General features: G+C 42.2%; 1 protein-coding gene across 1 annotated transcript in view; it reads left to right on the forward strand.

Annotated features, from left to right (window-relative positions):
* The first annotated feature begins 1501 nt into the window (after positions 1-1501).
* The window catches only part of lancl2 (LanC lantibiotic synthetase component C-like 2 (bacterial)), a 69982-nt gene continuing 48702 nt past the window's right edge, over positions 1502-22781 (forward strand). Inside the window, exon 1 of the mRNA XM_087987237.1 lies at positions 1502-1998. Within this exon, the coding sequence (XP_087843363.1) occupies positions 1810-1998 (189 nt within the window). The 5' untranslated portion in view covers positions 1502-1809. The remainder of the gene's footprint in view (positions 1999-22781) is intronic.

Genomic DNA, 22781 nt, shown 5'->3' on the forward strand with positions numbered 1-22781 from the left:
AGTAATTGCTGCTGTTAATTAGTGTATCTGGCAAAATATTTAGTAGAAAATGTAACCAATAGTATTTCCTTAAATTATTTGGTAGATCTAATGACTTTTGGTCTGAGACTGAGCTATTCATACCTCGACCACAACGACAGCAAGTTGTTGTGAACACCAGGACCTGCAAGTTCCCCTCCAAGCCACCTGACGTGGAACCCTATACTGTACGCTTCATTATCCAGGGTCAAAATCCTATAATTTCCTTCCCAAAAGCACCATGGGTGTATCTGCTTCTCATGGACTGAAGTATTTCAGGAAGGTAGCTTACCATCATCTTCTCAAGGGCAAATAGGGACGGGCAACAACCATTGTTTAGCTAGCGATGTTTACATCCCAAGAAAGAATAAAACAAAAACCCATAAAGTCTTATTTTCTAGCCTTTTGATTATTTGTCTGGAACAGAATAGTACTTCAATTAACCTGGATATTAATAAGGCAGGGAAAATTTGTTCAAGAATGGAACCAAGGATGGGAAGGGAAGAATGAGGAAAATCAAAGAAAATGAAAGGAGAAAAGATCCACAAAAAGTAAATGGTTGTATTTGGATTAAATAAAAAATGATATAACCTTAAATTTTTAATTTCAAGTGGAATGGCTGCTCTAGAGAGAATAACGCTTCGGCATTATGTTTCTTTCCCAGCAACATTCAAGTTTGAGTAAAGCATTGAAAACAAGAAATGCACCATCTGTTTAGCTGAATATTGGTCCAGTGATGCCTGTCTTTCAACAGCTTCATGGTTCTGGAAAGCTGCCCAACCCCCTTCACCTGCTCCTCTGTCTGACAACAATAAAACAAGATATAAAAGTAATTTGTAAAAATCCGTTTATAGATATCATATCTCGATTAGTTTTCCAAAACGGAAGGATCTGTCATTGTAAAGTCTTGTGTAGGGTGCTTGATGTGAGATTAAATAGAAATGAAAGCGTTTGTTTGTTAACAGATGGTGGGTTCCTGGCGCTAGAAAATAGACTGTGGTGTTCAATCAGCGTTAGACATAGCAAATTTTAATAGATTTCTGTCTTCTTAAAGAATATAATTATTGTGATTTTATGTCAGTTGTTTAGATAATAAAAAAACAGCTTTATTGCCATGGATTCTGCTAAATAAGAGGGAAAAACGTTGAGCAAATAAAACTAAAAAATCCTTTCTTAGTTGTGGAAAACAGTGGTGACTGATTGTGTGCGCTGCATTGTATTTTTTTAAAAAGAAACCGGACAGTATATTTTATTTTTATTATAAAACAGTTCACTGACTCCTTTGAAGGGTGTACAAGTACTACGTCGCAGTGCAATTACCGAAGGGCGAATTAATTTGCAAGTGGCCCAGCGCAATTTGATTAAAGCCGTGAGGGAATACATTTTTCCTCAAGAGAGCTGGGGGGCGAAGGGATGACCGAAAGGTTGGCGTGAATTGGCTGGAGGTGGAGGAGGTCTGGACTGTGTGCAGCCCCTTTCTGTGTGTGTGTGTGGAGTCTGTTAGTGAGTTTATGAATGGTAATGACAGATACCAAAAGAAGAGGGGAGTGGCTGTTGATTTTTCCCCCTTCTCTCTGTGTCTCAGGGTATAGTGCCTTGTAGTGAGAGAGGGAGAGAGCAGCAGACGGGTGCAGCTCTCTGTCACTGTCACTGTGTGCAGGATCGCCTCCTTCTCCCGGCCGGCCGGCCCAGGCTGGCAGTGGGGGGAGGGGGAGGAGCTGGAGGGGAAAACAATCGCACACAGCCGCCGCTCCTTTTGTCCCGCTCGGGGCCCCGTCGCCCCGGGGTGTGATGGGAGAGACCATGTCGAAACGGTTGAGATCGGAGCTGGAGATGGAGGAGCGCTCGTTCTGTAACCCGTACCCGGACTGCAGGGGGAACGGCGCCGCAGCCGCCTCGGCACCGGCTAACAGCTCCGGAGCCGGGCCGCACGACCAGCAGCAGCAGGAGGCGGCGGACTGCTTCGACTCGAGCGGGAAGGTAATAGATATAATAACAAGAACAGAAATAGCGATGGGTGATCCTCCGCCTCCGCCGCGGTGACAGGGCCGTCTGGCAGATATGTCCACCTGTCGGTCTCCTTCCCCAAACCCCCAGTCTCCGGGCTCCTGCCTTCTCCCGGGGAGGGAGCGGCACTTGTTGGTTCCGCCTCTGTAAACCCAGCGGGCGGACTCCGGTTTGTTTAACTGACTGCGGCCGAAAACAAGCATGACAGGCCAGGCACGAGGGGCTGAATGGTCCACTCCTGCTGCTCGTTTCCGCGACCCCACCTTGCTTTATGCCGACGTTTATGGCCCAACATGACAGGTGGTGGCACTTGAATTCTGCACAATTTCAACCTGGCCTCATGGCAATCATCTATTCACTGTCGATGGCTGTAAGATCCCCTGGTGTTTAGCAATGCCATTTCATGAAGAGAAATCCGCCATCCTTACCTACTCTGGCCAATATGCAACTCCACATCCACAACAATGTGGTTCACTCTTAATTGCCCTCTGGATTTGGGGATGGGCAATCAATGCTGGCTTGTCTAACTAAAGAAATTGAGGGTTTGGTTAAGACAAAGAAGGAAGCATATGTCAGGTACAGTCAGGATAGATCAAGTGAATCCTTTAGAGTATAAAGAAAGTAGGAGTATACTTAAAAGGGAAATCAGGAGGGCAAAACGGGGACATGAGATAGCTTTGGCAAATAGAATTAAGGAGAATCCAAAGGGTTTTTACAAATATATTAAGGACAAAAGGGTAACTAGGGAGAGAATAGGGCCCCTCAAAGATCAGCAAGGTGGCCTTTGTGTGGAGCCACAGAAAATGGAGGAGATACTAACTGAATATTTTGCATCAGTATTTACTGTGGAAAAGGATATGGAAGATATAGACTGTAGGGAAATATTTGGTGACATCTTGCAAAAATGTCCATATTACAGAGGACGAAGTGCTGGATGTCTTGAAACGGTTAAAGGTGGATAAATCCCCAGGAGCTGATCAGGTGTACCCGAGAACTCTGGGAAGCTAGAGAAGTGATTGCTGGGCCTCTTGCTGAGATATTTGTATCATCGATAGTCACAGGTGAGGTGCCGGAAGACTGGAGGTTGGCAAACGTGGTGCCACTGTTTAAGAAGGGTGGTAAAGACAAGCCAGGGAACTCTAGACCAGTGAGCCTGACCTCAGTGGTGGGCAAGTTGTTGGAGGGAATCCTGAGGGACAGGATGTACATGTATTTGGAAAGGCAAGGACTGATTCAGGATAGTCAACATGGCTTTGTGAGTGGGAAATCATGTCTCACAAACTTGATTGAGTTTTTTTGAAGAAGTAACAAGGAAGATTGATGAGGGCAGAGCAGTAGATGTGATCTATATGGACTTCAGTAAGGCATTTGACAAGGTTCCCCATGGGAGGCTGATTAGCAAGGTTAGATCTCATGGAATACAGGGAGAACTAGCCATTTTAATACAGAACTGGCTCAAAGGTAGAAGACAGAGGGTGGTGGTGAAGGGTTGTTATTCAGACTGGAGGCCTGTGACACAAGGATCGGTGCTGGGTTCTCTACTTTTTGTCATTTACATAAATGATTTGGATGCGAGCATAAGAGGTACAGTTAGTAAGTTTGCAGATGACACCAAAATTGGAGGTGTAGTGGACAGCGAACAGGATTACCTCAGATTACAACAGGATCTGGACCAGATGGGCCAATGGGCTGAGAAGTGGCAGATGGAGTTTAATTCAGATAAATGCGAGGTGCTGCATTTTGGGAAAGCAAATCTTAGCAGGACTTATACACTTAATGGTAAGTTCCTAGGGAGTGTTGCTGAACAAAGAGACCTTGGAGTGCAGGTTCATAGCTCCTTGAAAGTGAAGTCGCAGGTAGATTGGATAGTGAAGAAGGTGTTTGGTATGCTTTTGTTTATTGGTCAGAGTATTGATTACAGGAGTTGGGAGTCATGTTGCGGCTGTACAGGACATTGGTTAGGCCACTGTTGGAATATTATGAGCAGTTCTGGTCTCCTTCCTATCGGAAAGATGTTGTGAAACTTGAAAGGGTTCAGAAAAGATTTACAAGGATGTTGCCAGGATTGGAGGATCTGAGCTATCGGGAGAGGCTGAACAGGCTGGGGCTGTTCTCCCTGGAGCGTCGGAAGCTGAGGGTTATAGAGGTTTACAAAATTATGAGGGGCATGGATAGGATAAATAGGCAAAGTCCTTTCCCTGGGGTCGTGGAGTCCAGAACTAGAGGGCATAGGTTTAGGGTGAGAAGGGAAAGATTTAAAAGAGACTAAGGGGCAACTTTTTCACGCAGAGGCTGGTACGTGTATGGAATGAGCTGCCAGAGGATGTGGTGGAGGCTGATACAATCGCAATATTTAAGAGGCATTTGGAAGGGTATATGAATAGGAAGGGTTTGGAGGGATATGGGCCGGGTGCTGGCAGGTGAGACTAGATTGGGTTGGGATATCTGGTTGGCATGGACGGGTTGGACCGAAGGGTCTGTTTCCATACTGTACATCTCTATGACTTTATGAACCAGTGACCCCACAGACTATGAATATTTGGTTTTAAAAAGCATTTGGGATGTACTATAGCAACTGATCAAATGTAGTAGAGATATCTGATTTGATCTGTTAGGTTAAAGTCTCAGTGAAATCGCGCCTCTACTCCGTCCTCTTAATCTGCATCATTTGAAGACTACACGTAGAGTCATAGAGTCATAGAAAGGTACAGCACAGAAACAGACCCTTCGGTCCAAATCATCCATGCCGACCAGATATCCTAAATTAATCTAGTCCCATTTGCCAGCACTTGGCCTAATATCCCTCTAAATGCTTCCTATTCATAGACCCATCCAGTTGCCTTTTTAAATGCTGTAATTTGTACCAGCCTCCACCACTTCCTCTGGCAGCTCATACCATACACTCATCACCCTTTGTGAAAATGTTGCCCCGTGGGTCCCTTTTATCTCCTTCCTCTCTCACCCTAAACCTCTAGTTCTGGACTCCCCCACCCCAGGGAAAAGATCTTGTCTATTTATCCTATTCATTCCGCTCATAATTTTGTAAACCTCTATAAGGTCACCCCTGAGCCTCCGACGCTCCATGGAAAACCGCCCCAGCCTATTCAGCCCCTCCCTATAGCTCAAATCCTCCAACCCTGTCAACATCCTTGTAAATCTTTTCTGAACCCTTTCAAGTTTTACAACATCCTTCTGCCTGGAAGGAGACTAGAATTGCACACAATATTGCAACAGCTGCCTTACCAATGTCCTGCAAAGCTGCAAAATGACCTCCCAACTCTTGTACTTAATGCTCTGACCAATAAAGGGAAGCATTCCAAGCACCACCTTCACTATCCTATCTACCTGCAACTCTACTTTCAAGGAACTATGAACCTGCACTCCAAGGACTCTTTGTTCAGCAACACTCCCTAGCACCTTACCATTAAGTGTATAAGCCCTGCTTTGATTTGCCTTTCCAAAATGCAGCACCTCACATTTATCTAAATTAAACTCCATCTGCCACTCCTCAGCCCATTGGCCCATCTGATCAAGATCTTGTTGTACTCCAAGGTAACCACCTTTGCTGTCCACTACATCTCCAAAATTTTAAGCCCTTAGCTTAATTTTCTTTCTATGCTGATTTGACCTGCACTCCCAATAACTCAAATTAGGTCAGTTGGTTCAACTATAACACAAATTTACTATAACACAATTGAAGGATTTAGACCATGATTTGTAGAATAGTAAACTTTCCTTATCTATTGGCTATAACATTATTCCAGTCCCATTGGTTTAAATGGTGCTGCCATTACATGATTTTCTTATAACATGGGATTGCATGGGAACAGAACTATCGCGTTATGTCAGAACAGACTGAATATAGAATGTAGAACATTTCGGTACAGGAATTGGCCCTTTGGCCCATAATGTTGTGTTGAACTTGACACCAAATTAGATTAATCCCTTCTGCCTGCCCTTCATCCATATCCCTCCATTCTTTGCATATCCGTGTGCTTATCTAAATGTCCCTCCAATGCCCCTATCATATCTGCCTCGGCCACCATCCCTCGCTGCGCATTTGAGACTCATACCATTCTGTTTATAAAAAAGAGCCCATTATATCTCTTTTGAACTTTCCCCCTCTCACCTTTAAATGCATGCCCCCTAATATTGGACATTTCAATTCTTGGGGAAAAAGATTCTGACCGTCAATCCTATCTACGCATCTCATAATTTTATCGACTTCTATCAGGTTTCCCCTCAGCCTCCGCTGCTCCAAAGAAAACAACTGGATTTTTCAAACCTCTTCTTATAGCTCATACCCTGTAATCCAGGCAGCATCTTGGTAAACCTTTTCTGCACCCTCTCCAAACTATCCACATCCTTTCTGTAATGTGGCAACAAGAATTGAGCAAAGTACTCTGTGGCCCAGTTAAAGTCTTGTAAAGTTGCAACATGACACTTTGACCCTTGTACTCAATTCCCCGACCAATAAAGGCAAATATGCCTTCTTTGCCACTGTATCTACTTGTGTGACCACTTTCAGAGAGCTGTGGAATTGAAACCTGAGATCCCTCTCAACATCAATGCTTTTGGGGTCCTACCATAACTTGCATACTTTTCCTTAACATTTGATCTCCCAAAGTGCAGAACCTCACTCTTATCTAGCAATTAAACTCTATCTGCCATTTCTCTGCCCATATCTGCAACTGACTATATCCCGCTGCATCTTTTCATAACCTGCTACACTGTCCAGAACTCCATCGATCTTTGTGTCACCTGCAAACTGACTAACCCACCCAACTACATTTTCATCCACAACATTTATATATATCACAAACCGTGGAAGTCCCAGTATGGATCCCCACCACTAGTCATGGACCTCCAGCCACAAAAACGCCCTTCCACCACTACCCTCTGCCTTCTATGGGCAAGCCAATTATGAATCCACACAGCCAAGTCATTGTGGATCCCATGCATCTTAATCTTCAGGATGAGACTACTATGACATTGTCATAAGCCTTACTAAAATCGATGTAAACAACATCCACTGCTCTACCCTCATTGATCACCTATGTCACATCCTTGAAAAATTCAATCATGTTAGTAAGACATGACCTTCCCCACACAAAGCCATGCTGATGGTCCCTAATTAGACCATGCTTTTCCAAATGCGCGCAAATCCTATCCCTGAGAATTCTCTCCAAAAGCTTCCCAACCACTGATGCACGACTCGCCAGTCTGCAGTTTCCTGGATTATTCCTATTTCCCTTCCCTTCACTTCCATTAGTTACTTGCCAGACCTCTAGCACGCCTCCAGTGGCTAACGAAGATACAAAGATCTTGGCAAGGCCTCAAAAATTTCCTTTCTTGCCTCTCTCAATATCCTGAGGTAGATACCTTTGGCTCCTGGGGATTTATCTGTCTTAATGCTCTTCTAGAGACCCAACACCACTTCTTTCTTGATCTCAAAATGCTCTTGCACATTAGCATGCTCCACACAAAACTCACTATTCTCCATATCCTTCTTCTGGGTGAATAGCGATGCAAAGTACTCATTTAGGATCTCGCCCACATCCTCTGACTCCAAGCACAAGTTCCCTTCTTTGTCCTTGAGTGGTCCTGCCTTATCCCCTGTTATCTTCTTGTTTTTAGTGTATGTGTAGAATGCCATGGGATTCTTTTTAACTTGACCCTAATTCCCTGCTTGAGTTCTTTCCTTGTTCTTTATATTTCTTAGGGGCCCTGTCTGATTTTAGCTCCCTAAGCCTTACATATGCTTTTTTTTGACTAAATTCACAACCTCCCTCATTATCCAAGGGTCCCTTATTTTGCCATCCTTGTCCTTACTGGAACATGCCAGTCCTGAACTTTGAGACCCATGTAAACAACTCCCACATGTCACATGTGGAATTGCTGGATAAAAGTTCCTCCCAATTAACACTCCCTAGCTTCTGCCTAATACTGCCATAATGCCTCCCCCACCCCCCAATTAAGAATCTTCCTGCAAGGTCCTGACTCATCTTTATTCATAGTTCAAAGTTTGTGCGAAGATTTGTAGCTCGGGTGCTCGTTGTTGTGGTTCTGTTCGCCGAGCTGGAAGTTTTTGTTGCAAACGTTTCGTCCCCTGGCTAGGCGACATCATCAGTGCTTGGGAGCCTCCTGCGAAGTGCTTCTTTGATGTTTCCTCCAGTGTTTATAGTGGTCTGTCCCTGCAGCTTTCAACAAACACATCGACCTGGACCCAATATACTAACCACTACAGCGGACAGCTGAAACTGACAACCGGAAGCGGCAGGGACAGACCACTATAAACACCGGAGGAAACATCAAAGAAGCGCTTCGCAGGAGGCTCCCAACCACTGATGATGTTGCCTAGCCAGGGGACGAAACGTTATTCATAGTTATCTGAAAACTTAAGGAGTTGTAATTACTATATGCTCTCCCACTGATAGGTCAGTCACCTGGCCAGGCTTATTAGTCAATACAAGGTCCAGTATGGCTCCTCCTCCTAATTGGTCCATGCACATTCTGTTTCAAGACACTGTCTTGAATACACCTAACAGTCCTGGTCCATCTAATCCTCTTGCTCTAAGGGAGTCCCAGTCAATATTGGAGACGTTAAAGTCACTCACTATGACAACATGTTGTTATTGCACCTTTCCATAATCTGCTTACATGTTTGTTTCTCAATGTCATTGGTGGCTTTTGGGGTGCATTGAGTATAATCTACCAGTGATTGCACCCATCTTACTTTTGAGCTCTGCCCATACTGCCTCATGGATGAGCCCTCCATTTATCAGAATTGGAAGATTAGTTATGTGCTTTGAATATCATTTCAAACATTTATATTAGCTTGAGATTTCTTGGCCTTTAGGTTATTTCCTTAGAGGTTTTCTCTTCAAATCTCCTCTACTGTCCCACAATTGTCGACTGCCTGTTCAACACAAGTGCTTCTTTAAATATAGCCACCATGGGTCAGAACACTCCTGGTTCTAATAACCCTCTGGAGTCATAGAACAGTACAGCATAGGAATGGGCCTTCCAGTCCCCAGTATTAAGCGGAACATGATGCCAAATTAAACTAATCCCTTCTGCCTGCCCTTTGTCCATATCCTCCATTCCTTACATGTTCATGTGCTTATCTAAAAGCTCCACAAATGCCCCTATTGTATCTGCTTCCACCACCACCCTTGGCAGCACATTCCAGACACCTACTACTACTCTGGGAGGGAGAAAAAACTTGCACCTCACATCTCTTTTGAACTTACCCCTTCTCATCTTAAATGTATGACCCCTAATATTAGACATTTCAACATTGCATTTAAAAACTTTGATTTGGTAATCCCAAAATTTCAGTCTCCGTTATTAGATTACTGATCAAAAGATTTTTTTTTTTCAGAATTTCTTTTAGCCAGCATGGAAAATTTCTACTGAACTCTGCTAAATAGAGATATTCTGTGGTTTTATTTAAGTTTATCTTGTTATCTTTGACTGAACTATTATTTGAAAATTTAACCAATTTGCGTTGTATTTAAGAATCTAAGGTGAAAACTTTTGCTTTCATTGGTAACGAGCTTGGATAGGGGCAAGTCATGTAATTAGATGGTTCTGAGTATGCAGCCCTGACCACAAGTAATTAATATAGGGTGCCTTGATCAGTCGCTCAATGTTCTTTGGACCCACCCACATCCTGATAGCTGCTGGGCACACTGCATGGAGACAAGCCTCCCTGCAGCTGGGTTAATACTGGCGGCATCTGGGTTAATATTAGTAGCAGCAGGATAAGACCCATAAATTGTCATTAATTAGCTATTAAAGGGCGTCGATTGGTAGCATGTCAAGCATGGACCTCACTTTAATTAGCTGGGCTAATGGTGTATCTGAATTTTGCTTCTGGCAGTGTTAATTCATGGGTTGCTTCTGATCCTGGGATTCTGATGCCTGTTTCACAGTGGCAGCAGCTCCCCTATTGATGCTACTGAGCACAGGCTCTGTCTTGATTGGTTAACAGCTCTTGTAAGTGAGAACATCCTCCACAGGGGTCTTGATTTCAGGGGAAGACCTGTCAGTGTCCTCACCACTGTCTGACTTGTGATTCAGCAAGTCTTCGCAAAAAGGAGCAGTGAGGATGCCTGGCTAGATATCCAGCCTGGATTAGTGGTGCTGGAAGAGCACAGCAGTTCAGGCAGCATCCAAGGAGCTTCGAAATCGACGTTTCGGGCAAAAGCCCTTCATCTTTTGCCTGAAACGTCGATTTCGAAGCTCCTTGGATGCTGCCTGAACTGCTGTGCTCTTCCAGCACCACTAATCCAGAATCTGGTTTCCAGCATCTGCAGTCATTGTTTTTACCTAGATATCCAGCCAGCAGGCAAGACCACAGTGCCTCAAGAATCTGCCCTAGAACATTCTTATAAATAAGAAGCGGTGGTGGCTTGAAAAGTAACCCTTGAAGGGCTTTCTTTATTTGAATGTTTCCTTTCTGTGCTGACATCAACCGTCTGTTATTTTCTATCTTTCTGATGCTTTCCTATCTGTACCCAAGGTTTTTTTTTCTGATTCCCCACATCTTTGGACCTTTATACTAGTTGATATGTAAAACCATTTTACTTTTGGCTGAGGTTTGTGGAATACAAAACAAATGATTTATTTCCCCACAGTTGACCAACAGAGATTTGATGCATTAGCTTTGTGGGAACTATTAACCTGTTAATAGTTGATCTTAGTGTTAAACACTAAGATCAATTAAGTGACGAACACAATCTCCAAGTAAAATACTTACGAACCTTTAGCTAATTTTTTTAAAAAGTGTAACTGACTTGTTTTCTCTTTTCACATCAGCTTCCTTCCCGGCAGCCCAATATCTAAATTGTGAAATGACAGATTACATTTAAACATTTCAAACTAAAGTTGTACTGGGAATAGTGCTGTGCTATTTAGCCCCTTGATTGTGCTCTGCCATTCAATGTCTTGTCACTGTTCTGATCTCTTTATTGCTGCCTTTGCCCCACAATCACTTTATTGCTGCCTTTGCCCCACAATCACTTTATTTTTCATTAATAAAAATCTGTCAAGCTCCGTTTTAAGTTTTAACAAATGAACTAGCAGCAGTTGTCATTTACATAAGCGTACCAAACTCTTATCATCCATTTAGAAGTCTGCCTTAGCTTCATAACTGCTTTCAATTTCTCAATGTATGAAAATTTGAAAAACATCTTAAAAAATTGATCAAATCCTCCTTTATCCATATAAATTTCAGGAAATGCAAACCTAATTTGTATAAACTCTCTATTTAACCTTTTGGAGGTCAGTTTCATTCCAATAAATTGTTTTTGCACTCTCTTAAAGACCAATATAATCTTTCTAAGCAGTGATGTCTGAGACTGCTCAATATCCTAGGTATAGCCTAAGACATTGAACAGAGATCTGTGAGATATCAACTTAATGCCATGTGCGTACAGCTTATTTTCATGAGGAGAATTAACAAACAACTAGGTCTGTTTTTCCTGAACTATGATTTCAAATCAGTATGTCAGGGCAAGTGACTGCAAATCCTGTAATGTTCATGAAAGTTTGTTGATACTGTAGGGTTTATGCTGAAAGAAAACATTGTAATTGGTTTTAGGAGGAGCAGGAGTTTTAAAAAGAATTAGTTTGAGTTCTTTGTTCTGTTTGAAGGAGACCTGACTGAAGTCAAATGTAAGTACCATCTCTGCTAGAAAAGAACATTGTTTAGTGGGGTTAAGGGACTAGGTTATTCCTGTAAGAGTTTGTGAAAATTGCCGACTAGAAATGTTTCTTTTAGAACCTTGCAGATCATTATAATACTGAGAAAGTACAAGTTTTCAGTTTTCAGTTTTCCATTGGAAAGACTTGACATCTCACTGGACAAGACAGTAAGTCAAATCTAGATCAGGCAGGAAAGGAAGATTTTAAGTGGCTTTTTATTAACTGTAAAGCAATGATGTGCAATAAATGGTATTTCGTTTAGCTATGTATTTTGAAATCTTTCAAATGGTTGTATTAGTATCATAGAAAGTTGCATCATATAATCCCTACAGTGTGGAAACCTACATATCCCTGAACATATGGGCAATTTATCATAGCCAATTCACCTAACCTGCACATCTTTGTGCTGTGGGAGGAAACCAGAGCACCTGGAGGAAACCCATGCAGACACAGGGAGAATGCACAAACTCTACACAGCCAGTCACCTGAGGCTGGAATTGAACTCAGGTCTGTGCCGCAGTGAGGCGGCAGTGCTAATCACTGAGCCACCGTGCTGCCACTAAAAGATTACCGCCGGTAATAAGGGAGCACGGCTATTTCTGCCCAGTTACGAACCAGGGCCTGTTCGTGTGTGAGGCAAACGTGATAACCACCATACCGTAGAAACACACTATCTTCAGAACTTCCAGGCAGCTTTCTCTCTCTAATGTACAACTTGTAAAACCAGATGAATGAGCTTGATGTTGGCTTATTAATTTAATAATAAGAATTAATTTAAAACGTGATTGTTAGTGTGTAAATATACACTTACCTATTTTATACCTAACTTTTCTCCAAGTTTCAGTAAATGCTGAAATGAAAATTTGTCACTGATGTTTTTTTTCAAGCTGTGAAAACATCAAACTGTTTGTTTCGAGAGAGCTGTCAGCTTTGCATCACCATTTGAGGTGATAAGTTAATACTTTTCTGCATCAACTACACCTATAATGACGAGTAGTCATCCTGAACTTGGTGCTAGTATATTTGTGTCTGAGTTATGGGTTTTCTGACTGACTGCAATGATTTGATCACAGAATCTATGAAAACTAAATTGGCATTATTTGAAGCATTTTCTGAATGTTCTAGCCAGCAGTCCCCTCTCACCACCACAAATATAACATTATCTGCTGGTTAATTTAGTATCTGCCTTTGGGGTCTTGTGTACAAATTGGCTGTTGCAATTCCCTACGCAACAGCAACGTACTTCAGAAATAACTCATTGGCTGAGAAGTACTGTAAATTAATATATTATACCATGCCTAGTATGACAACATTATGGATGTCTACACTTCTCAGAGTAACAAACCAAACTAAGAACACTAAACTTGGATATAACTGGAGGTTCCTCTCCCCACACGGATACATATAACACATTGCAGAGGCAAAATCTCTAACTTATTTAGGAATCAACTAAATGCTACAGTGGTCATCATCTTGAAATCATGAATATTTGGAAACAAAATGGACAAATGCTCCATTTATATTTGAGCATTTGTTCATCTTAATGCTATAATGTAAATTAGGTTGTGTTAATAATGACACTGCTGATTATCTTGGTGCTAGCAAATATAAGATGACTATTGCTATTTCAAGTCACAGGCTAAGAACTTAGTATGTTTGTAAACGCCAGCGACATGGTTTTCAAAGTGCTGGTCTCTCAAGACATACCCACAGTCATCAAAGAAGACCTAACAGCTAGTAAGTGAAATAGTGACCACGATTTTTGTTTTTTGTTGTCAGTAAGTGAAATCTATCCACAAATCAAACAATAGCAGATTCACAGCATTGATAATACTGGGATACTGGAGGGAGAAAAGTTAATGAATTCTGTAATATGAAGGCACTCAAGATCTATTCAGTGAAAACTGGAGAACCACTTTGAAAGATGTACAGCTGGTTCTTCTATAGCACATTCTTGTGCAACTCCACATTATAGAAAAATCGCTCTTTCGAAACAGCACTTAAATTGTTGGCACACGTTTTAAAAGTTTGTGCTTTAGAAACAGTGTCTCCAGTTTATCAATCACGTTACAATAAATTTGCATTAAAGAAACATTGCAGAATGACCTACACTACATAATATTAACAAACAATTCAAAGCATCAGGTACCTGTGTACGGCACAGTCAGTCTGTAGGTGTGAAATAAAGTTTGCAATCTAATAGAGATGATAGTATTCCAGAATTTAACAAATTTGCATCCAAAGCAGCTTGGATTTATCATATTTTAGTGCATATTTGCTGATCCTGTTCCAAATTAGTCCATATCTTTTTTGTTTATAAAAAGAGGTCTTTACGCTCCTCTTCATTAACTCACTGCAGCGAATAACATCGTGGTTTTTAATCAGTGCCTTATTTTTGTGCTTAATGCTTTCTAATGGACTGGATCTTAAAGTTATTTCAGAAGTCACACAACACCAGATTATAGTCCAACAGGTTTATTTGAAATCACAAGCTTTTGGAGCGCTGCTCCTTCATCAGGTGAACTTTGTGTGATGATGCAGCAGTGCCTCAAAAGCTTGTGATTTCAAATAAACCTTTTGGACTATAATCTCATTTCATGTGACTTCTGACTTTGTCCACCACAGTCCAACACTAACATTTCCACATTAAAGTTATGTCATAATTCTATTGTGTACAGTGCAAATATTAGTGGATAGCCTAAAGTGCAGCTGAAGAAAAATCTGTTTTCAACCCCTAACTATGTTACAAGTTTTCTTTTTGCAAAGCTAAAATCAGATGATATTTCTAACTTGGTCAAATATATGATGTCTGTTGCTGTAACCACTGGGGACTATGAAATCCTGTCTGTTGTTAGTAGAGTCATAGAGATGTACAGCATGGAAACAGACTCTTCGGTCCAACCCGTCCATGCCGACCAGATATCACAACCCAATCTAGTCTCACCTGCCAGCACCCGGCCCATATCCCTCCAAACCCTTCCTATTCATATACCCATCCAGATGCCTCTTAAATGTTGCAATTGTATCAGCCTCCACCACATCCTCTGGTAGCTCATTCCATACACGTACCACCCTCTGCGTGAAAAAGTTGCCCCTCAGGTCTCTTTTATATCTTTCGCCTCTCACCCTAAACCTATACCCTCTAGTACTGGACTCCCTGACCCCAGGGAAAAGACTTTGTCTATTTATCCTATCCATGCCCCTCATAATTTTGTAAACCTCTATAAGGTTACCCCTCAGCCTCCGATGCTCCAGGGAAAACAGCCACAGCCAGTCTAGCTCAGATCCTCCAACCCTGGCAACATCCTTGTAAATCTTTTCTGAACCCTTTCAAGTTTTGCAACGTCTTTCCGATAGGAAGGAGACCAGAATTGCACGCAATATTCCAACAGTGGCCTAACCAATGTCCTGTAAAAAAGCAAGGAGTTTTGATTTTTCACAAGTGAAGATTTTCAATTCGACTAGTCTATATCTGAAATAAATACATTTTCACATGTTTTGTACAATCTCTAGAAATGCAAATATTACAACACATTGATAGCATTTTCCATTGACATGGCATATTTGAGAATTTTTAACATTTAAATAGCACCAATATTTTAGATTAATGATATCATCTAATAACAAGTCTCTCCAGCCTGTTCTGATGTTCAGAACAGCTGATTTGCAGTCTAATTCCATAAACCCACTTTTGTCCCATGACCAGTAAATATATTTGATAATGATAGCTATCAATCTCTGATTTAAAATTACAATTGATGTAGTATCAGTTGTTAATTTTCAAGATTTCCAAAATTGTCTTTTTCTGTGTAGAAGAGTTTCCTAACTTTGTTCCCGAAAGGCCTAACATTAGAAATTAGATTATGCCCCAAGTCCTAGACTCCTCAATCAGCAGAAATAGTTTTGCTTAATTGACTCTAACTATTTTCTTTGATTTGAAAACTTCAACACAATCACCATTTAGCGTTCCAAATTTCTGACTGTACAACCCATTGGAGTAGAGCTAACATTAAAGTAATTCTATGTCACACTTATCCAAGGCCAGTATAACCTTCCTAAATGCAGTAGCTAGAATTGCTTTTGGTGTTTCAGAGATCTGTTAGAACCTGTATAGCTGATGCTCATACAGTACGTTACACAGCAATTGGATGTGGACAGCTACTGTATTGCTGTTGTCCACTAAGTTCGCAACTATCGACATGTGGTTTCGTCAAAATTGTGATGAATTACATTTCTGATCTGCAATGGGTACAATTAGAGTCATAGAGATGTACAGCAAGGAAACAGACCTCTCAGTCCAACTTGTCCATGCCGACCAGATATCCCAACCCAATCTAGTCCCACCTGCCAGCACCCAGCCCATATCCTTCCAAACCCTTCCTATTCGTATACCCATCCAAATGCTTTTTAAATGTCGCAATTGTACTAGCCTCCATTACTTCCTCTGGCAGCTCATCCCATGCACATACCCCCTCTGCGTGAAAAAGTTACCCCTTGGGTCTCTTTTATATTTTTCACTTCTCACCCTAAACCTATACCCTCTAGTTCTGGACTCCCCCACCCCAGGGAAGAGACTTTGTCTATTTATCGTATCCATGCCCCGCATGATTTTGTAAATATCTATAAGGTCACCCCTCAACCTCAGACGCTCCAGGCAAAACAACCCCAGCCTATTCAGCCTCTCCCTATAGCTCAAATCCTCCAACCCTGGCAACATCCTTGCAAATCTTTTCTAAACCCTTTCAAGTTTCACAACATCCTTCCGATAGGAAGGAGATTAGAATTGAACGCAGTATTCCAAAAGTGGTCTACCCAATGTCCTGCAACTCCACTTTCAAGGAGCTATGAACCTGCACTCCGGCGTCTCTTTATTCAGCAACACTCCATTTGGACCTTACCATTAAGTGTATACGTTCTGCTAAGATTTGCTTTCCCAAAATGCAGCACCTCGCATTTATCTAAATTAAAATCCATCTGCCACTTCTCAGCCCATTGGCCCATCTGATCAAGATCCCATTGTAATCTGAGGTAACCTTCTTTGCTGTCTACTACACCTCCAATTTTGGTGTCATCTGCAAACTTACTAACTCTACCGCTTATGCTCAGTTCTAAGTCATTTATATAAATGGCGAAAAGTAAGTGATCCAACACCGATCCTTGTGGCACTCCACTGGTCACAGGCCTCCAGTCTGAAAAAAACAACCCTCCACCACCACCCTCTGTCTTCTACCTTCGAGCCAGTTCTATATCCAAATGGCTGGTTCTCCCTGTATTCCATGAGATCTAACCTTGCTAATCAGTCTCCCATGGGGAACCTTGTCGAATGCCTTACTGAAGTCCACAAAGATCATGATCACCATTCTGCTGTCATTAATTCTCTTTGTTACCTGAGACTTGTTTATACTGTTGCTTTGCAAGCAGTGCGGTAGATATTCTAAATAACTCTGGGTGTGTCGCTTTCTTCTAGTGAATTTATTACAATAAGACGTTGTGCTACATAAACCGTCTTAAATTCTGATCGGATAAAGCATAATTTTCTTTCACAAACGAATTATCATTAGTAAATTTCGCACTGCATTAAAAATCTTGACAGTTGCATTCCCAGATCTGTCTAACAGGTCTTAATTTTAGTTTTAAAATTCTTAACTCTGACCTATGACTTTGTAGCAATGTTCTATACCCTAGTCCTTGAGGAATGAGAATAATTAGAAATAGAGCTGGGTTGAACATAATACTGTTGTCAAACCTCACTGAAATTGCATGCTCGAAATCCAGCCTCTCTCTTCCTGAAGTAGTCACAGAAATTTGTAAATGTTATCAAAGTATGTGAAGTCCCCAGTTTGCCTTTTGGGGAAAATCCAGGTTAACATAAAACATTGACAATGTTCCTGTACAGGAGTCATGCTATTCGTAGGAGATGTGTGTCACAAAGATCAAGTTGTGAAAGAACAAAAACTGGGGATCTATTTTCCTCAAGACCTGATGCATTTTTGGCAACATGCCAAAGTAATGATGTAAGTTCGAAACAGCTGAGCAAATAAACAATTTTCCCTTTGTTATGAAGGTGTTGGTGTACTGTACCTTTGAGAGTTAAAAGCAGCAGAACTACCTGACAGCACCAAGTGTTCTAAAAGGTTACATTATATTTTTTCAGTTTAGCAGGTAGTACCCCAAAAAAACCAAACTCCAATCAATTTTGAATTTAGTATATTGATAATCTTAAAAGCCAATGACACATTCTGATGCTTTGGGGGTATAAGACCAGGAAAAATTGAACAGTTGGGAGGAGAACTGCCAGGTCAATGATATCTGCAAACGGCCTAGAGAATAGCTCTCTTAAAGGTACCTTGATGATCAGTAACCTGTGAAGCAGAATCCCCAAGAAGAAAATAAGACCGGAATACAAAGAACTGAAAGCTGCCTGGTTTTGAGATAAGAAGTTTTGTTTTGTAAATCGTAATCGGGGGGTTTCATTGGACTAGTACTATAGAGGGAAAGTAATAGGTTAGAGGAAGGGGTTGTAAATCATTGTCATTTAATTATTCTCTGTTATACTTTAAGAAATAAAGTTGTTACTTCTACTTTTACTAGTTCTTGACCTCTCGAATTTTCACAGATTATTGCACGGAATAAATCTTTTTCTGCCTGGGTTAAAATGAGCAGGAGGGCTTACCCAGTGTTGTAACAATTTGAGGGTTCATCCAGGATTTGAACTGTTTTAGACAGATTTGAGTAGATTTGGGGGTACAACAAAATGCCAGTAGATTTAAACATTTGCAGGTTAGTGTCCTAGATCTTTAAGTAGAAAGTAGGTGAGGCAATTTGTTTACTTTCGTTGACTTGTGGATGATTAAGTTAAAAATGAGGTTTTATTGTATCACTTATTTAAAAGTGATTTAAATTTAAAATTAAAACCTTTTTAAAATTGCTAAAGAGTTTCTGGGATTTGAAGATGATTCTCAAATTTGCCAAGAAAGTTTAGAAGGAACGAAAAAAGCCATACTTTTAGAATTAGCAAATAAGTTAACTTTGGGTTTAACCAAGGACAAAAGTAAAGCTGAAATTGTAAGGGAGATACACTTAAGTGTTTTGAGTATCAGAGAAACAGACAAATGCAGTAGTGGTAGAAAAACTTTAATTACAATTGAGGATAATGGAGTTAGAAGATAGGGAAAGGAAAAATGAGAGAGCGAGAGAGAGAGAAGGTTCTTGGCTGAGCAAAGAGAAGAAAGGGAGAGAGGAAAAAGAAAGAGACAGTTCTTAGTTGAGCAAAAAGAGAGAATTTGAACTTGAAGTTGCGACTTAATCAGCAAAATCAAGTTAACAGGATGGAAATTAAAAGAGACGGTAGTGATATATACAAATATATCAAAACTCTACCACATTTTGATGAGAAAGATGTTGAAGCCTTTTTTATTTCATTTGAAAAATTGGCTAGGCAGATAGAGTGGTCTGAGGATTTATGAGTAATGCTAGTTCAGACTAAACTGGTAGCCAGAGTAGTGAGATATTTGCCGCACTGTCAGGTGAAGGGGTCAAGAGATTATGAAGAGGTTAAACAGGCTATTTTAAGTGCTTATGAATTGGTTCCAGAAGCATATAGATAGTGGTTCAGAAACACAAAGAAGGACTTGTGTTGACTAAGTCTGACTAAGGTCAGACTTATAGGAGAAAGTGAGGACTGCAGATGCTGGAGGTCAGAGCTGAAAATGTGTTGCTGGAAAGGAGCAGCAGGTCAGGCAGCATCCAAAGAGTAGGAGAATCGACGTTTCGGGCATGAACCTTTCTTCAGGAATGAAGAAGGTGTGCCAAGCAGGCTAAGATAAAAGGTAGGGAGGAGGGACCTGGGGGAGGGGCATTGGAAATGCAATAGGTGGAAGAAGGTAAAGGTGAGGGTGATAGCCCGGAGTGGGGGCGGAGAGGTCAGGAAGAAGATTGCAGGTTAGGAAGGTGGTGCTGTGTTCATGGTTGGGCCTGAGACAAGGTGGGGGGAGGGGAAATGAGGAAACTGGAGAAATCTGAGTTCATCCCTTGTGATTGGAGGGTTCCTAGGCGGAAGATGAGGCGCTCTTCCTCCAGCCGTCGTGTTGCATGTCCATGGTGGAGTGGGAGGGGAAGTTGAAGTGTTGAGCCACGGGGTGGTTGGGTTGGTTGGTCCAGGTGTCCTAGAGGTGTTCTCTGAAACGTTCCGCAAGTAGGCGGCCTGTCTCCCAATATAGAGGAGGCCACATCGGGTGCAGCGGATGCAGTAAATGATGTGTGTGGAGATGCACGTGAATTTTTGGCGGATATGGAAGGATCCCTTGGGGCCTTGGAGGGAAGTAAGGGGGGAGGTGTGGGCGCTAGTTTTGCATTTCTTGCGGTTGCAGGGGAAGGTGCCGGGAGTGGAGGTTGGGTTGGTGGGGGGTGTGGACCTGACGAGGGAGTCACGGAGGGAGTGGTCTTTTCGGAACGCTGATAGGGGAGGGAAATATATCCCTGGTGGTGGGATCCGTTTGGAGGTGATGACGGATGATACGATGTATCTGGAGGTTGGTGGGGTGGTAGGTGAGGACCAGTGGGGTTCTGTCCTGGTGGCGATTGGAGGGGCGGGACTCAAGGGCGGAGGAGCAGGAAGTGGAGGAGATGTGATGGAGAGCATTGTCGATCACATCTGGGGGGAAATTGCGGTCTTTGAAGAAGGAGGCCATCTGGGTTGTATGGTATTGGAACTGGTCCTCCTGGGAGCAGATGCGGCTGAGACGAAGGAATTGGGAATATGGGATGTCGTTTTTACAGGGGGCAGGGTGGGAGGAGGTGTAGTTTAGGTAGCTGTGGGAGTCGGTCGGTTTATAGTAAATGTCCGTGTTGATTCGATCGCCCGAGATAGAAATGGAGAGGTCTAAGAAGGGGAGGGAGGAGTCTGAGACGGTCCAGGTAAATTTGAGGTCGGGATGGAAGGTGTTGGTAAAGTGGATGAATTGTTCAACCTCCTCGTGGGAGCATGAGGCAGCGCCGATACAGTCATCGATGTAGCGGAGGAAAAGGTGGGGGGTGGTGCCAGTGTAGCTGCAGAAGATGGACTGTTCCACATATGCTACAAAGAGGCAGGCATAGCTGGGGCCCGTGCGGGTGCCCATGGCTACTCCTTTGATTTCCAAACCTCTCCGCCCTCGCTCTGGCCTATCACCCTCACCTTTACTTCCTTTCACCTATCGCATTTCCAACGCCCCTCTCCCAAGTCCCTCCTCCCTATCGTTTATCTTAGCCTGCTTGGCACACGTTCCTCATTCCTGAAGAAGGGCTCATGCCCGAAAGGTCGATTCTCCTGCTCCTTGGATGCTGCCTGACCTGCTGCGCCTTTCCAGCAACACATTTTCAGCTAAGGTCAGACTTGTGTTGAGTTCAAAAGAATTAAACATAGTCATTTTGATCGACGGGTGCATGCTTTGAAAATTGGTAATACTTTTGAGATGCTAAGAGAGATTATTCTGCTGGAGGAGTTTTAAAAGCTCACTTCCAGAGATGGTAAGAATTCATATGGAGGAACAGAAAGTTCAGAAAGTGAGAAGGACAGTGGAATTAGCAGATGAGTACATGTTGGTGAATAAGACAAGCTTCTAGCCTTAATTTCTATCCTGTGATGGATAGAAGTTGGGAGAAGGGGAGATCCTACACTATGAAACCAAGAGTAGAGAGCACTGGATAAGAATTTACCACAGGATTAAAAACAAAGCTGAAGAGGGTGGTTAGGAGGTGAAAGACCTCCGGCATTTCCACTATGGTAAAGTGGGACACGTAAAGTCACAGTGCTGGTCATTAAAGAAGGGTGCTGTGGGAAAAGATGTGGTAAAAGAAGCTAAGCCAGTGGCATTAGTGAAGGAGACCCCAAGAAGAACCAAGGAGCTGCAGGAGAGTGCACAGAAGCTGGGTATGGAGTTTAGTACCTGATCGCTACAAAGAATTCGCCTCTGTGGGTAAAGTTTACTCGGAACAGGGGAGAAGGACAAGAAGTTATAATTTTGAGAGATACAGGATCTAACCAGTCATTGATATTAAGGGATGAGCGAATATGTACTCTTTCTAATCTGTTACCTGAGAGTGTGGTAATTTGTCGTATAAATGGGCAGAAATTTACCGTTCCCCTATATAAGGTCAGGTTGGAGCGCCAACTCAAGACTGGGAAAGCTACAGAGTGTCAGTTCCAGGAATTCAGTTTGTTCTTGGGGATGCTTTGGCAGGATCCAAGGTGGGAGTGACACTGATTGTTGTGGAGAAGCCCAAGGAAGACCAAGAAACTGAGGAGTTAAAACCGAAATATCGTAGTATTTTCCCAGACTGTGGTAACCAGATCCCACTATCATAAGTCACACAAAGCGAAAAGTAAAGAGAAAGATGAAGGATTTGAAGTTCAGTTAGCGGGCACCCTGTTTGACGTAATGCTGCAGGAAAGACCTGAACAGGCAGAGGGTCAGACAGAAGTGTTTAGTCCTGAAAGGCTAAGGGACTTGCAACAGCAAGACAAGCCAATAAAAGATATATATGTGAATGCGTACTCCGAAAAGGAGGAAGAGAAAATTCCATAGGGTTATTAACTGAAAGATAAAATCCTAAGGTGGAAATGGAGACCACGGCAGGTTAGTGCAGAGGAGAAATTTGCCAAAGTGCACTAGATTGTGTTGTCGGTAGTGTACAGACAGGAGATGTTACAGGTAGCACATGAACTACCTGTAGGAGGTCATCTCGGGGTATGAAAGACTCAGGATAAGGTACAAAAACATTTTTATTGGCCTGGAGTGCACAAGGATGTGGTTAACTTTTGCTATGCATGTCATACATGCCAAATGGTAGGTAAGCCACAGGCGGTAATAAAACCAGCACCTTTGTTGCCAATTCCCACATTTGAAGAATCCTTTCATGTGGGTTATAATTGAAAAGGGGTAGTAGAGGAGTTGTAGCTTTTTTCACACGGTATGGGCTACCCAGAGAGATTCAGTCGGACCAAGGGTCAAATTTTATTGCTAGGCTGTTTAAGGAGGTTATGGATAGCTTAGCTATACTGCACT

Source organism: Chiloscyllium plagiosum, unplaced genomic scaffold (genome assembly GCF_037043375.1).
Source record: "Chiloscyllium plagiosum isolate Xiang-an unplaced genomic scaffold, Cpla_swu_hap1 HiC_scaffold_5, whole genome shotgun sequence".
Classification (NCBI taxonomy): Eukaryota; Metazoa; Chordata; class Chondrichthyes; order Orectolobiformes; family Hemiscylliidae; genus Chiloscyllium; species Chiloscyllium plagiosum.